At 33.1% G+C, this 15,049-nt stretch overlaps 2 protein-coding genes and 1 long non-coding RNA gene across 13 annotated transcripts in view; 2 read left to right on the plus strand and 1 right to left on the minus strand.

The window, feature by feature from the left end:
- Positions 1-6,515: 6,515 nt before the first annotated feature.
- LOC111425426 (M-phase inducer phosphatase-like) lies at positions 6,516-8,587 on the plus strand. Its single transcript, XM_023059426.2, has 3 exons — positions 6,516-6,680; positions 6,831-7,760; positions 7,825-8,587. Exons 1-3 carry the CDS (start codon positions 6,631-6,633, stop codon positions 8,087-8,089), a joined length of 1,245 nt encoding a protein of 414 aa, XP_022915194.1. The 5' UTR covers positions 6,516-6,630; the 3' UTR covers positions 8,090-8,587.
- Positions 8,588-8,925: 338 nt separating this feature from the next.
- On the minus strand, positions 8,926-9,482 carry LOC139430932 (uncharacterized). Its single transcript, XR_011641290.1, has 2 exons — positions 9,325-9,482; positions 8,926-9,266 (listed from the first exon to the last, which is right to left on the minus strand). It is a non-coding gene; the product is annotated as an uncharacterized lncRNA (long non-coding RNA).
- A 516-nt stretch (positions 9,483-9,998) lies between these two features.
- LOC111425201 (Calcium-independent receptor for alpha-latrotoxin) overlaps positions 9,999-15,049 on the plus strand; it is a 64,934-nt gene continuing 59,883 nt past the window's right edge. For 6 of the 11 annotated variants that reach the window (XM_023059063.2, XM_023059064.2, XM_023059061.2 and 3 more), the window contains exon 1: positions 10,000-10,464. The gene's annotated coding sequence lies outside the window, so the exon portion shown is untranslated. Of the gene's footprint in view, positions 10,465-15,049 lie in introns of all 11 variants that reach the window. The other 5 variants (XM_023059057.2, XM_023059056.2, XM_023059058.2 and 2 more) reach the window with 1 other exon arrangement.

Consider the following 15,049-nt stretch of genomic DNA (forward strand, 5'->3'; position numbering starts at 1 on the left):
GGAGCGAGCAAGAGCGCCTCGACGGCGGCCTTGCAGCTGTTTAAATTGCGGCCCCTAGACTAGTTAGGGGAGAAAAAAGACGAACTAGATAACTGTCACTATCGTCTTGTTTTCGGTATGAGTCCTTTTTTTATACGATTAACTGAATCTCGACCTGTTCTCTTCACCTTAAGACCGTTGGTTAAATATTTATACCATTTAATCGTAATATATATAATTTTTATAAATATTTATTTTTTTTCTACCAATTTTAAAAATAAAATCTAGGCCATTCACCCCTCCGCGTTGTTACTTAATATATAACGAACCTCCTGGGTGGACTATCAGGTAAATTAAACACGGGTAGATTATAAAATAAAGCCGTTGGTCTAATAATCGCTATCTGCCGCTTACATCTTCCCTTTCGCGTTTTCTTCCTTCTCGGAAACCGTCTATAATACTTCGTTTATTTAACATTGCCTAAGCGCGTTTCGCACTGGCAAGCGATCTTCAAACAAATTAGAGTCGCGTTAATGAGCTTGTTGACCGTCGTTGTGTTCACAAAATACCGACGTTTTTCCATATATATGAGTGTTGTATGCAAAATGCCACGTTACTTTTATTATCACCTTTGAGATAAATTTTTCACATTCGAATGCAACTTAGTTAGAAATTTTACGATGCATTTTCTTAATAAGCAAAGTTCCGGAAATGCTCGAGATGTGATAGTGATTGCATAATGTATTTATAAGAAATTTAATTAAATTAAAAGATATGTATTCAAGGAAGCAAGATTCTTATATCATCATATAGCGTTGGCGTTTGTCCAAGTCTTTTAACGACCGCTGCATCTTCCGCATTTTTCGGTGCGGTTTTATTGTCTATTAACATCCGGCTATTATCTTTGAGTTCTAAGAAGTTTAATGGGAAATTTTGCACTTCGACAAGTTGGACAAGTCAACTTAATATATTATACTTTAACAAAAGAAGTAATTTTCGTTAATTGTAAAAAAAATGATGCGAACTTTCACTTTTATTATCGGGCCAATTTGCAAATAATTGGATCAACATCCATCGGAGCGTTTTTATTAAACAAATATAGCCTGGTTAAAAACGAATGTCATAAGAGGACGAGTGTTATCAAGAAAAAAAACTGTTTCCGTCGTGATATCACTATTGTTTTTGCTTTTTTTTTGTTTAGCAAAGAGTGCGAGGAATAATTAAAGTCAATTAATTGTAATTAAAGTGGTAAAAAACGGCCATCAGGGGTCAAACATCGTCATGTGCGCGGACAGATGCGGTTGCGCTATGGTCGGATGGCGGCCCTTTCGACCGAGTCACCCCACGAGTATTCTATATATACGAATATCGCTGTTACACATGTCGAAAGACCTTTTCCTGCACGGTTTAATTGTCTTAACTGAAGGAAATTCTCCACTTCCTATCCAAGAATCAAGTAGACATTCTACGGACGTTAAACTGACTTCGTATAAATCTTTTACGTCATACTTAATACATAAAGACAATTAATTTGTTGAGTTAAAAATACACTAAATGGAAGTCAATAATAACTTTGACGTCTCCTCACAGGTAGAAAACTACTATATATGTTTACCTAACGACTTCCAAAGAAAGCAACAAAACAATTGGCCAAGTCCAAACAACCGCAGATTTTCTTAAAAAGGATTTCATCCATATTCAGGTATTTTTCGTTGAACTTTTTGGTCGTTAACATTACAAATCCACCCTTTACCTTTTCTTCGTATTCCTTTCACACGTTTGCAAAATAATGTCCAGCAATTTCGCGACCGGATTTGCATGTACTGGACTGTGATCTTTTTTCACACATGACCTATAAACGAATTTGCTTCCTGGTTCCCTCTTTTTTCTGGCATAAACAATTACCCCCGGCTTCGTCCCGTTTCTTCCCATGAGAGGAACGACCAACGGAGGCTGCGACGTTTCTCACGGGTCCCCATTTTTTGGGGTTCATTGCATGGGAGCAATCAGGAAACGGAAGAGATTTCCGATTCCAGCTACCTGTGTTTGTGACCTTTTATTAAATTAGGGCGAAAGATTACTTTTATTTACATTTAAATTACGTATTGTCTAACTAAATATATATAATCTATATAATTCTTATTTATAACTAATTAATTCTCACTAAATCAGTCAAAATTGTAATCTTACAAATTTTAAATTCGCTATGTTGGTAATACTGTTTGATAGTTCATTATTAACAATCTTCATCTACAACATTTTTACTTTTCGAGATAAAATAAAAAATTTTATCCAAAAACCTCAATTTCGAGATTTGTTGATTTTATCGTTTATAACTAAAATCTCAAAGATGTTGGAAATAAATCGTTTATGGATTTTGATTTTATGATGAATTATGAATAATTTTTGTTAATGTTATTTTCAAAATAACTTTTTAATTTTTAAGATAAATACGTTGTTATTAAATGAGTCAAAATTGTAATTTTTCGGATTTTAAATTCGTTGCGTTGGTAATACTGTTTGTTGGTTTATTATTAACAATTTTCATCCACAACATTTTTTCCCAACATTTTTAGTTTTCGAGATAAAATAAAAAATTTATTGAGAAACCTCAATTTCGAGATTTGTTGATTTTATTGTTTATGACTAAAATCTCAAAGATGTTGGAAATAAATCGTTTATGGATTTTGATTTTATGATGAATTATGCAAAATTTTTGTTAATGTCATTTTCAAAATAACTTTTTAATTTTTAAGATAAATACGTTGTTATTAAATGAGTCAAAATTGTAATTTTTCGGATTTTAAATTCGTTGCGTTGGTAATACTGTTTGTTGGTTTATTATTAACAATTTTCATCCACAACATTTTTTCCCAACATTTTCAGTTTTCGAGATAAAATAAAAAATTTATTGAAAAACCTCAATTTCAAGATTTGTTGATTTTATTGTTTATGACTAAAATTTCAAAGAAGTTGGAAATAAACCGTTTATGGATTTTGATTTTATGATGAATTATGCATAATTTTTGTTAATGTCATTTTCAAAATAACTTTTTAATTTTTAAGATAAATACGTTGTTATTAAATGAGTCAAAATTGTAATTTTTCAGATTTTAAATTCGTTGCGTTGGTAATACTGGTTGTTGGTTTATTATTAACAATTTTCATCCACAACATTTTTTCCCAACATTTTTAGTTTTCGAGATAAAATAAAAAATTTTATCGAAAAACCTCAATTTCAAGATTTGTTGATTTTATTGTTTATGACTAAAATCTCAAAGAAGTTGGAAATAAACCGTTTATGGATTTTGATTTTATGATGATTTATGAATAATTTTTGATAATGTCATTTTCAAAATAACTTTTTAATTTTTAAGATAAATACGTTGTTATTAAATAAGTCAAAATTGTAATTTTTCAGATTTTAAATTCGTTTCGTTGGTAATACTGTTTGTTGGTTTATTATTAACAATTTTCATCCACAACATTTTTTCCCAACATTTTTAGTTTTCGAGATAAAATAAAAAATTTATTGAAAAACCTCAATTTCGAGATTTGTTGATTTTATCGTTTATAACTAAAATCTCAAAGATGTTGGAAATAAATCGTTTATGGATTTTGATTTTATGATGAATTATGAATAATTTTTGTTAATGTTATTTTCAAAATAACTTTTTAATTTTTAAGATAAATACGTTGTTATTAAATGAGTCAAAATTGTAATTTTTCAGATTTTAAATTCGTTGCGTTGGTAATACTGTTTGTTGGTTTATTATTAACAATTTTCATCCACAACATTTTTTCCCAACATTTTTAGTTTTCGAGATAAAATAAAAAATTTATTGAAAAACCTCAATTTTGAGATTAGCTGATTTTATTGTTTATAACTAAAATCTCAAAGATGTTGGAAATAAACCGTTTATGGATTTTGATTTTATGATGAGTTATGAATAATTTTTGTTAATGTCATTTTCAAAATAACTTTTTAATTTTTAAGATAAATACGTTGTTATTGAATGAGTCAAAATTGTAATTTTTTAGATTTTAAATTCGTTGCGTTGGTAATACTGTTTGTTGGTTCATTACTAACAATTTTCATCCACAACATTTTGTCCCAACATTTTTAGTTTTCGAGATAAAATAAAAAATTTTATCGAAAAACCTCAATTTCAAGATTTGTTAATTTTATTGTTTATGACTGAAATCTCAAAGAAGTTGGAAATAAATCGTTTATGGATTTTGATTTTATGATGAATTATGCATAATTTTTGTTAATGTCATTTTCAAAATAACTTTTTAATTTTTAAGATAAATACGTTGTTATTAAATGAGTCAAAATTGTAATTTTTCGGATTTTAAATTCGTTGCGTTGGTAATACTGTTTGTTGGTTTATTATTAACAATTTTCATCCACAACATTTTTTCCCAACGTTTTTAGTTTTCGAGATAAAATAAAAAATTTTATCGAAAAACCTCAATTTCAAGATTTGTTAATTTTATTGTTTATGACTGAAATCTCAAAGAAGTTGGAAATAAACCGTTTATGGATTTTGATTTTATGATGAATTATGCATAATTTTTGTTAATGTCATTTTCAAAATAACTTTTTAATTTTTAAGATAAATACGTTGTTATTAAATGAGTCAAAATTGTAATTTTTCAGATTTTAAATTCATTGTGTTGGTAATACTGTTTGTTGGTTTATTATTAACAATTTTTATCCACAACATTTTTAGTTTTCAAGATAAAATAAAAAATTTATTGAAAAACCTCAATTTCGAGATTTGTTGATTTTATTGTTTATAACTAAAATGTCAAAGATGTTGGAAATAAATCGTTTATGGATTTTGATTTTATGATGAATTATGCATAATTTTTGTTCATGTCATTTTCAAAATAACTTTTTAATTTTTAAGATAAATACGTTGTTATTGAATGAGTCAAAATTGTAATTTTTCAGATTTTAAATTCGTTGCGTTGGTAATACTGTTTGTTGGTTTATTATTAACAATTTTCATCCACAACATTTTTTCCCAACATTTTTAGTTTTCGAGATAAAATAAAAAATTTATTGAAAAACCTCAATTTTGAGATTAGCTGATTTTATTGTTTATAACTAAAATGTCAAAGATGTTGGAAATAAATCGTTTATGGATTTTGATTTTATGATGAATTATGCATAATTTTTGTTAATGTCATTTTCAAAATAACTTTTTAATTTTTAAGATAAATACGTTGTTATTGAATAAGTCAAAATTGTAATTTTTCAGATTTTAAATTCGTTGCGTTGGTAATACTGTTTGTTGGTTTATTATTAACAATTTTCATCCACAACATTTTTTCCCAACGTTTTTACTTTTCGAGATAAAATAAAAAATTTTATCGAAAAACCTCAATTTCAAGATTTGTTAATTTTATTGTTTATGACTGAAATCTCAAAGAAGTTGGAAATAAACCGTTTATGGATTTTGATTTTATGATGAATTATGAATAATTTTTGTTAATGTCATTTTCAAAATAACTTTTTAATTTTTAAGATAAATACGTTGTTATTAAATGAGTCAAAATTGTAATTTTCCAGATTTTAAATTCGTTGTGTTGGTAATACTGTTTGTTGGTTTATTATTAACAATTTTCATCCACAACATTTTTTCCCAACGTTTTTAGTTTTCGAGATAAAATAAAAAATTTTATCGAAAAACCTGAATTAATATTAATTATCATTCACAACATTTTTTCCTAACATCATTAACATTATTTCGGCCTAGCAATATCGATTAATCTAAATCCATAAAAAAGAGTCAGTATTTATGGATACACGGCTTGGTGGGAGGGGGTTTTGCACCCGCAACGTTCTGTTTCAGACTCGTAGGGGAGATTCGTTGTATTCATCTCATTTCGCTTCGCAATCAAGGTCATTATGAAAGTTGTGACTTTAGGATCGTTTTGATAAACTTGAAGTTTTTTCTCATCTCACATAGTTCACCATAACTCCAAAGGGTATATTCCTACTCATAAATTTATTCCCATTGCGTTAAGAGCACAAATGAGATACTTACTGGAGACTGGTTTTTATCAATTAAGAAGTGTGATAATTATTAATATTTCTATGATCGGTGTGGAATGGTTGTCACAATGATAGTTACATCCATTGTAATGCCTTCGAGCTGGTGGTCTTTCTGTTCTGAACTTTTATTGATCTATTATGGATGTTTGCTCAACGTTGTTAATTTTATATTACTTATATATAGTTATTTAACACGTGTAAGTACCACATGCAGAGTTAATCTATTTTGGTGTTCCTGATGTTATAATTAGTAGATTAAGATTTTTTGTGGTTTTTGATAAAAAAAATGAATTTTTTTAATAATTGTAAGTAATAAAATTGGGTTGAATTCGTTGAGGGGGCATCGAATAGTTCTCTAAAAGTTGAAGAGTTGTCGGTGCGGTTCAGTGGGGTTGCTCATCCCTCTGCGCGGAGCACCTTTTTTTGGGTGGGGGCCTTCGCCATAAAAGTGGCTCGCGCCCGAGGACAACCAGCATAACAGTGTACGCAGTTGTTACGAACGGACGTCTTATCGATACGCTCTCGCGAAAGTTGCCGGTGAATGTGTTTGTTCGTTCAAAGGATTTCAGTGTAAAAAATACAAAATGCTTTGGGATAATTCCGCGGAGAACGTGGACCCTTGCCACTGCACCAGGTACGTTGAATATTATTAACCCCGTCCATTTTGCAATTTTTGAGCACGTGGTTTCTTGGATGATGAGATTCGACCCCTTTGCCATCCACGATGAAAACCAATTTTTTATTTCTCGAAGAGCAATTTCGATATTTTTCTTTTTTCTTTTAGTGGTAAGTGCTGCTGTTGTAAGAGTTTCTTGGGTAGTCCAATGAAGCAGGACGGCGATTTGTCCTTGTACGAGAGCCCCGACCCCACGGGCGTCACCTCCTCCAGGTGTACGCACCAAAATAAGCGTCGTCGCCCCTTGGAGGATGTCGACAGCAACTCCAGGGATTCTGGATACGGAGCTAGTTGCAGTGTCATTTCACCAAAGAGGTCATTTTCTTCAACATCTTCTATGGATGATTTTCTTGATATTTGCGGTCTTGATGACACGGACGAAAACGCCCAATTACCCGGCGAATTTTCGAATTTAATCTCGGGTAGTTTGGTGGCTAACGAAATTTCGCCTGACACACTTCCTAAATATCGCAGATCAATTTCTTTGCCTTCTTATTCTCCTAAAGCACGGTCTTGTTTGTTCAAAAAATCCGACGATATACGCTGTTTTAAAAGGCCCGAACCTCCTACACCAAGTCCAAGAAGCATCAAGAGGTACAAAACCACCGTTGAAGAAACGTCCGTTAAATTCAACGATTTTTCTTTGTCGGCGAATGAAGATACCATCAAAACAGCCCTTCAACGATCTCATTCTGATCCGGATTTAATCGGCGACTTCAGTAAACAATTTTGTTTACCTTTAGTAAGCGGAAAACACTCCGATTTAAAATCGATCAACCCATCGACGCTCGTTGGACTTATGAAAGGAGAATTTCAAAACCGCGTTGCTTCGTTTAAAGTCGTCGATTGTAGATTTCCTTACGAATACGAAGGTGGACATATTTCAGGCGCCATTAACCTTTATACTAAAGAACAAATTATGGATGAATTATTACATAGCAAAATTGAAGAAAACTCACCTGTTGGTGCTCACGAAGATCACCGAAGACACATTCTTGTTTTCCATTGTGAATTTTCAAGTGAAAGGGGACCAAATTTGTAAGTTTTAATCCAATTATTATCTTTTTAATTTTTAATTTAATTATTTTTATTTTTATTTCAGATTAAGATTTCTTCGTAAAGTCGATAGAAACCACAACATGAAATTTTATCCTTACCTCCACTTCCCGGAAATTTACCTTCTTCACGGCGGATACAAGAATTTTTATGAAGAGCATCCAGATTTATGTGATCCAAACTCGTACTTGCCAATGCTTCATCCTAACCACGAAAAAGATTTGAGATTTTTCCGGTCAAAATCGAAAACGTTTAACAAAGACAATCGATCGAAATCAGGGTTGAAGTCTCTGTCTTTTAAGCGACTCTAATATTGTTCGAAAATATTTTTTATAACTTAAATTCACCCCAAAAAGAACCATTTCTGAGTACAAAGATTTGTTTAGGATAATTTATATATAGTTGCGTAACGTGTTATTAATATTATCACAAAGTTTATTATTTTTTTTTTATTGTAAAAAGTTTCTTTATGTAAGATCATAGACGTAAGTTTTTATAATTTTAGTATTGTCGCGTAATTTTTTCAACTTTTATCCGATACTTCGACCTTTACACCAAAGCTATCGTTTTTAGACCGCTTTCGTAGGTCTGCTCAGTGCAATTTTTTTTGGAAAGGATTTTTTTGAAATCGCAATGTTCGTCTCTGTCCTCCTTTTTTTGTTGTTTTAATTCTGTTTATTTTTCTTAATATTTCTGTGAGTCTCTATTATACACGGAGTTCTTTTTATAGATTCTATATTTTAAACGATTGTTTCCTATGTCGTCGTATCTTATGTAATTATTAATTTTTATAAGTATTTCCGTGGTTTTGTCGTTTGTTTTTTCTTAATTGTGTGGGACGGGGAACTTGAAAAGAAAATAGTTGTACATTTTTTTTTTAATTTGACTGATTTTTAGCAGACTGAGCAAGTTCTTTTCCCCCATAATAGCGCGTGCATCGTTTGAAGTCTACGAAGAGTGATAACTTAATTAGTCTGTAGAAACATAAAGTTTATATATTCGATAATTTATAATAGAATAAAAACATTTTTTCCTTCGAATTTCATCTTTTAATTCACACTTTTACGACATCTATCAACAAAAAACGAAAAATTAACTTTTTAATTCTAAAATTATATGTTAGAATAATAAATCAAAGAAGATTGGATTTAGTTACATTATGATAAAGTTTTTATTGAAGTATTTTTGAGTCAAATAACGATTTTGAGGCCATCGTAACCTCACTCGCTCAACTTTATACATAATTGACCAAAATTTGTCGTTTCCTGTTCAAAACGTCATTCTTAATTGAGAGTATTACAACTTTTAAAGTATAGATGTCGCACTTACCACCCCTACAACAAGAAAAGATGTTAAAGATATTAAAAAAATTATAATTTGATTTGTAGTTGTAGTTGTTGAAGCAACAATGGAAGAAATATCAAAGGGAATTTGGCGTTTTCCCCAAAAAGATGCGGCAAATCAAATTGTCGCTGTCGTTTTAGTGCTCTGAAAGGAATTCGTAGAATTGGATCGCATGATGAGTGAGGTCGTTTAAAATAATTACCGGTACTGTCCATATCCTGGGCTGAGTCTTACTTTTTTAACTCATTTTTGTAGGCAATTATATATACTTTGTGAATACTCCTTCATTTATACAGCGTGTTTGATTTTATCATCCATAAATTTCAAGCTTAGAATGCCGAGTGATATCATTAACAAACAACTTTATGGAAGAAATAACCTCGGCCGACTTCGAAAGTAAACTAAAATTATACACACTGTATATAATAATACCACTATAGTCACATGCTTCCATCTATGATTGAAAGGTGATAACATAAAAAGTGTTCGTTTTTAAAAAAGTGTGTCGTATTATTTTTGATTAATTTCCATCGATTAACTAGCATCGGGAAATTAATGATATGCAAAACGTTATAAAAGATTAATTATAATAATTTATTCTTGTGTTATATTTCCATGTATGAATATGAAGCAGCAATTATCGTAATGTATCAAGTTGTTAGGGGTAATAGTAGATTAGAGAAAGTTCCTGACACTCTTTGGAATATATTTAATAACCCGGTAATTAGGGATAAAGTAACAATAATAATAACACCCCGTTGTTGTTGTTGGATTGGTGAGGTTTAAATTTGGCGGGGATCGGATCGTGTTGGAGTCGTGTTCGTCCGAGATTGTTCGGTCCCTTCTCTTAATTTTCTTAGAATGTAGTCAGTTTGGTTTTGTGATGCTAGGCAGGCAACTGTATACTGTTGTAAAGAGACATGACTTTTATTATTATTGCTAGTATTATTATGGTAAAGTGTAATCAGTGACTGAAACGTGACTAAAAACTGATACGTTTCAGTGTCCAAAAGGACAAAGACTTGAGAAACAACATTCCTAGAAAGATATTGTTCGATTACCGGCCAAATCCATTCCGTAGTCATCCGAAAAAAAAGGCAAGACTTTCGTGTGTTTTGTACGTAAACCTCTTCTGCAGTGGCAATCACCAGCAAATGCCAGACCAGCCTCGGGTGCAAAAGGACACCAGAAGGACACTTAACCGAGAAAGTTAAGAATACAAGACACGAATTTTTGAATCACTTTGTAAACAATTATTATTGTAAGAATTAGTGCTTTTTAACCACTTGTGATTTCAAATGTGCTTCGTGGGTTGTTACCTGTATGAGAAGAATCGAGCGAGGTATGACCCCGTTTTCTTAGCGTTTATTTTTTTCTTGTCTTCCACAGGCGTTTAGCGTTCCGTCTCCTCCGCATTTGATGTGGCCGCTCGAGGACGTTTTGCTTCTTCTTTTCGGCCGGTTCTGAGACGGGCGAAAAGGGGGAAGAACGGCGAAGGTGCGCTCCGTACACTTTGCCACATGCACCTTATAATTATCTCTCGGCGCGGCTCCCCGCTCGAAATGTTAAGAATTCTCACCGCCGCCCGTGTAAATATGTTTACAGGTGTTTTACATCTTGTAGAACAACGCCACTTCTTTTCATTTCGAAACCCTTTGACTTCTACGCATTATCTCGCCTTACAGTTAATTATTAATTGTAATTCGATTTGCAAAAATCATCAAAAACGTTATTCTAAAAGTTTTTTGAATTGATTTTTAATGAGTACAAAACCCAAATTACTTTTTCATGTACTCCACACTAACAAGGTTTATTCCACTATTCTCATTTCGAATTAAATTTACCACTCACAATTTATCGTTTTATTAAAAAATATTATCGCTTGCTGCTCATAGATGGCGTTATGTTCAGCTATGTTCAGAAGTGTTTTATTATTGTAGGTTTTGTTTGAACTAAAATTTTAGTAAATGTATTTAAAAGCAAAAATAATATGCTTCTTAGAGCAAAAGTGAATGATTTGATCGTTTTAAATGAGTTATATCAGAATCTTAATTTCTTACCTTTGTTTGCTTCGTAGATATAAAAAATAATCTCGGCCGACTTCGAAGATGTCGGCCGCTCCAAGTATCATGAACAATACTTAGGGCGGCCGATGTCTTCGAAATCGGCCGACATTATTTCTTCCATAAACATAGCAGGGTAGATTTTGTTTTACGATGCCATTAACAACTTAGGGATTATGAACAATACTTAGGGCGGCCGACGTCTTCGAAGTCGGCCGAGGTTATTTCTTACATAAACATAGCAGGACAGACTTGGTTTCACTCTCCAATTTCCAGAGTGATACCATTAACAACTTTATGGCAGAAATAATCTCGGCCGACTTCGAAGACGTCGGCCGCCCCAAGTATCATGAACAATACTTAGGACGGCCGACGTCTTCGAAGTCGGCCGAGATTGTTGCTTACATAAATTTCAAGCAGGGTAGACTTGCTTTCACGCTCTGAATCACGAGTGATGCCATTAACAACTTTATGGCAGAAATAATGTCGGCCGCTCCAAGTATCATGAACAATACTTAGGGCGGCCGACGTCTTCGAAGTCGGCCGACAGTATTTCTTCCATAAACATAGCAGGGTAGACTTGGTTTTACGCTCTGAATCATGAGTGATGCCATTAACAACTTAGGGATTATGAACAATACTTAGGGCGGCCGACGTCTTCGAAGTCGGCCGAGGTTATTTCTTCCATAAACATAGCAGGGCAGACTTGGTTTCACTCTCCAAATTCCAGAGTGACACCATTAACAACTTTATGGCAGAAATAATCTCGGCCGACTTCGAAGACGTCGGCCGCCCCAAGTATCATGAACAATACTTAGGGCGGCCGACGTCTTCGAAGTCGGCCGAGATTATTTCTTCCATAAATTTCAAGCAGGGTAGACTTGGTTTCACGCTCTGAATCACGAGTGATGCCATTAACAACTTTATGGCAGAAATAATCTTGGCCGACTTCAAAGACGTTAGCCGGGATTGTTTTTTAGGTAGACTTGGTTTCATGCAAATTTTCATATTTTCGTATACATATATAAAAAACTTCTTTGCTCTAAGGCAGGTTAGATATTTTGAATGTTCCGAAATTCACTTGATAACATTGAATAAATATTGGATATTCTGCAAAATAAATATTTTATAATGTTTATTTATATTTCTAACATATTTAGAGTTACTTAATAAGGTATTTATTTGCAAGATTATTTTTCATCCTTTTATGGAGTTGTTTTCATAATATGTAATTTTTGAACCAGTTGCAAATTTATTAATAATATTACCCTCCAATTGTGGAATGTCAATAACAGATAAATAAACAGGTCTTAGGAGTTTATTTGCTTTTAAGACTCTTCTGGGTATTTCTTATCATCTCGATATGTTTATCTATTGATATATTTATTTATCTATTCCTGTTATTTATTATCTACTTAAAATAGTTTTCTATGTTTATTCCAGCTATATATGTTTACCAAATTATGTTTTATTAAATTTATATATGTAGGCGAAAGTGTTATTTAGAAAACTTCAACAGGTGTTGAATCAAAATAAAAATATGATATATTGAAATGATTTGAAGTTGATGTAAATTATTAGAATGTACAAGGTGTATGGTGTGAGGTCGTATTTTACGTATGTAAGATGAGGAATGTATGTCGTGAAATTTGAACCGTTTCGTAAAAGCCCTTTCGACGAAGTTATTCATCCGAATGTGTTAGTGGTAGGTTATTCATCTGAGTACCATTCTTCATACCATATCTACAATTGGTCACGAATTATTCTTTGTTACAATACGTTTTTCTGTTCTGTGCCGTTATAGCTTTTATATATATCATGGTGATTATATAATTGCCCGTAGTTAACGTGCAGATACTGTACTTCTTTTATTAAGTTTTTTTATTGTGAGTTCATATTCTTGCGTGTTTTTTTAATTGATTACTTCTACTTCTGTATGTAAACCGCATTGAATCCAATAGTTATGTTATGATTGGTCTAATTAATGTTTTATATATCTTGCTTGTGGTGTTTCTACTTAATCCCTCGGTTAACTTCTTAACTGGCTATTGTGCTGTAGCATTATTTGTGGTCTGTATCAATGGTTATAAATAGTTTATGAACATAGTTTCGGGATTTGTTAAACTGTGTGAAATTAGGAGCGCTGATTACCGACTTAGTTTTTGTAATTTATTTGGAATTTGCCGGGATTTATAACGCTGCGCGATGCAGATTCCTTCCTAATAAAGCCTCATTCCAGCGGTTCCACAAAATCCTCGGCAAAAAAAGGAACGCAACAAACGAGATTTAGTGGAATTTCCGGTAACGCGACTCGGTTTCCCACTCGATTGCGTATGGACGTTTCCAGTGAAAATGGATTAATGAAAGATGTGACCCATTGGAGCGCAAAGCAGATAAGGCGACGGCGGAATGTCAACAAAGATCACGTTTTTGTACCGAAGCGGAGTGACACTTTTGACAACTGTATCAAACGCGCCCGATCCTGGCCGCCGTCAAGAAAAAATAAAATACAATCGGTACGGTTTCGTTTTTTGTTTTTCCCCGGAGTGGTTTAATTACGGAGCCACAATAACTGGCAAGGCTAACGAACTTCGCGCGAAGATTTTTTTTAATGATTAGCCCACGCGGCCTTCTCGATATAATAATACAAAAAAAAACGCTTAATTAAATTAGTTGTCGAATTTCTCTTAAATCCCCGACGGTTTAATTAGCCGGTCACTTTTGCCGTTATTATTATTTTCCTAGACCGTAATTGAATTTTAATCGGGACCGTCATTACACTTTTTTCACTTGCTGTTGGTACTTTCAGGCGCGAAACTAATGCGTTTGTAATCGCACCGCGGGGATGATTGCGTTCCGGATTAACATAACTTCGCGGATTCGTTCCGACAAATACTACGACGTTCTCGACCGGCACCCCTACTCTCGTTATATCATATATGCAAGCCTAAATACCCACTGTTTGTCTTTCCCTAGTTATGTGTTTGCCCGGCCACCACGAACACGATTCTACGGTTATCCCTTGACGTAAACCGCCAAAGTCTTTATTCCTATCAAAGCTAAATTGGCTAATATGCATATATGTTCACTATATATCCCAACATTCAAATTCTCATTGTTTCTCAAACCTTTATACAAATAGATTATTAATTCCGAACTATACAGGGTGTCCCGTTAAGCGGACGGAGCGGCTGTATCTCAATAACGGTAAGGCCTAGAGGTTTGGGAAAAAAATCCTTATAAGGCCAGGCGCGCACTAGCGATTTAGTTGCGGCAACTTAAAAATCACTAAAATGAAATACACTGAGTTATATGAAGCGGCGCGCACTAGCAACTCTTTAATCACGGCAACTAAAAAATTACATCTTGCCCTATTTTCAAGGCGACTCAACTGTTGCCGGGAATAATGCAACGTACACGTTTTAACCTGTACGCGCGCACTGGCGATTATTCGGTCAGTTGCTACCAGTTGCTTTCTTTCATTTCGACTTAAAATTGGTTATTCCACATGGGGTTTCATTTTAGCCAAATACTTTTGAATCAGCCTGTATATTGTATTGGCATTTTTATTTAAATTTTGTCATATTGCCAATGAACAGTTCCCTAACGGTACCTCTTGTTCCAACGGGATTCATGTTATCTAAATGACATTCGTACAAACTATCTTCGAAACAAACTCCATCGTGCTTCCTAACAAAATTGTGGAGAATGCAGCATGCTTTTATAATGATATCGGATAATTCAAGACTTATTCAGTATCGTCCATTTGCCAGCTAATATGCCAAACGAGCACTCCACCATTCTACGGGCTCTTGATCGCCTATAGTTAAAGACACGTTTCGTAACTGACAAATTTTTGCTAGG

The sequence above is a fragment of the Onthophagus taurus genome, chromosome 8, assembly GCF_036711975.1.
Source record: "Onthophagus taurus isolate NC chromosome 8, IU_Otau_3.0, whole genome shotgun sequence".
Classification (NCBI taxonomy): Eukaryota; Metazoa; Arthropoda; class Insecta; order Coleoptera; family Scarabaeidae; genus Onthophagus; species Onthophagus taurus.

Bases quoted from the DNA above. Each gene is read 5' to 3' on its own strand.
- LOC111425426 (XM_023059426.2), top strand. From the start codon at position 6,631: ATGCTTTGGGATAATTCCGCGGAGAACGTGGACCCTTGCCACTGCACC. The intron at 6,681-6,830 runs GTACGTTGAATA...TTTTTCTTTTAG, and splicing joins GACCCTTGCCACTGCACCAG to TGGTAAGTGCTGCTGTTGTA. The intron at 7,761-7,824 runs GTAAGTTTTAAT...TTTTTATTTCAG, and splicing joins AGTGAAAGGGGACCAAATTT to ATTAAGATTTCTTCGTAAAG.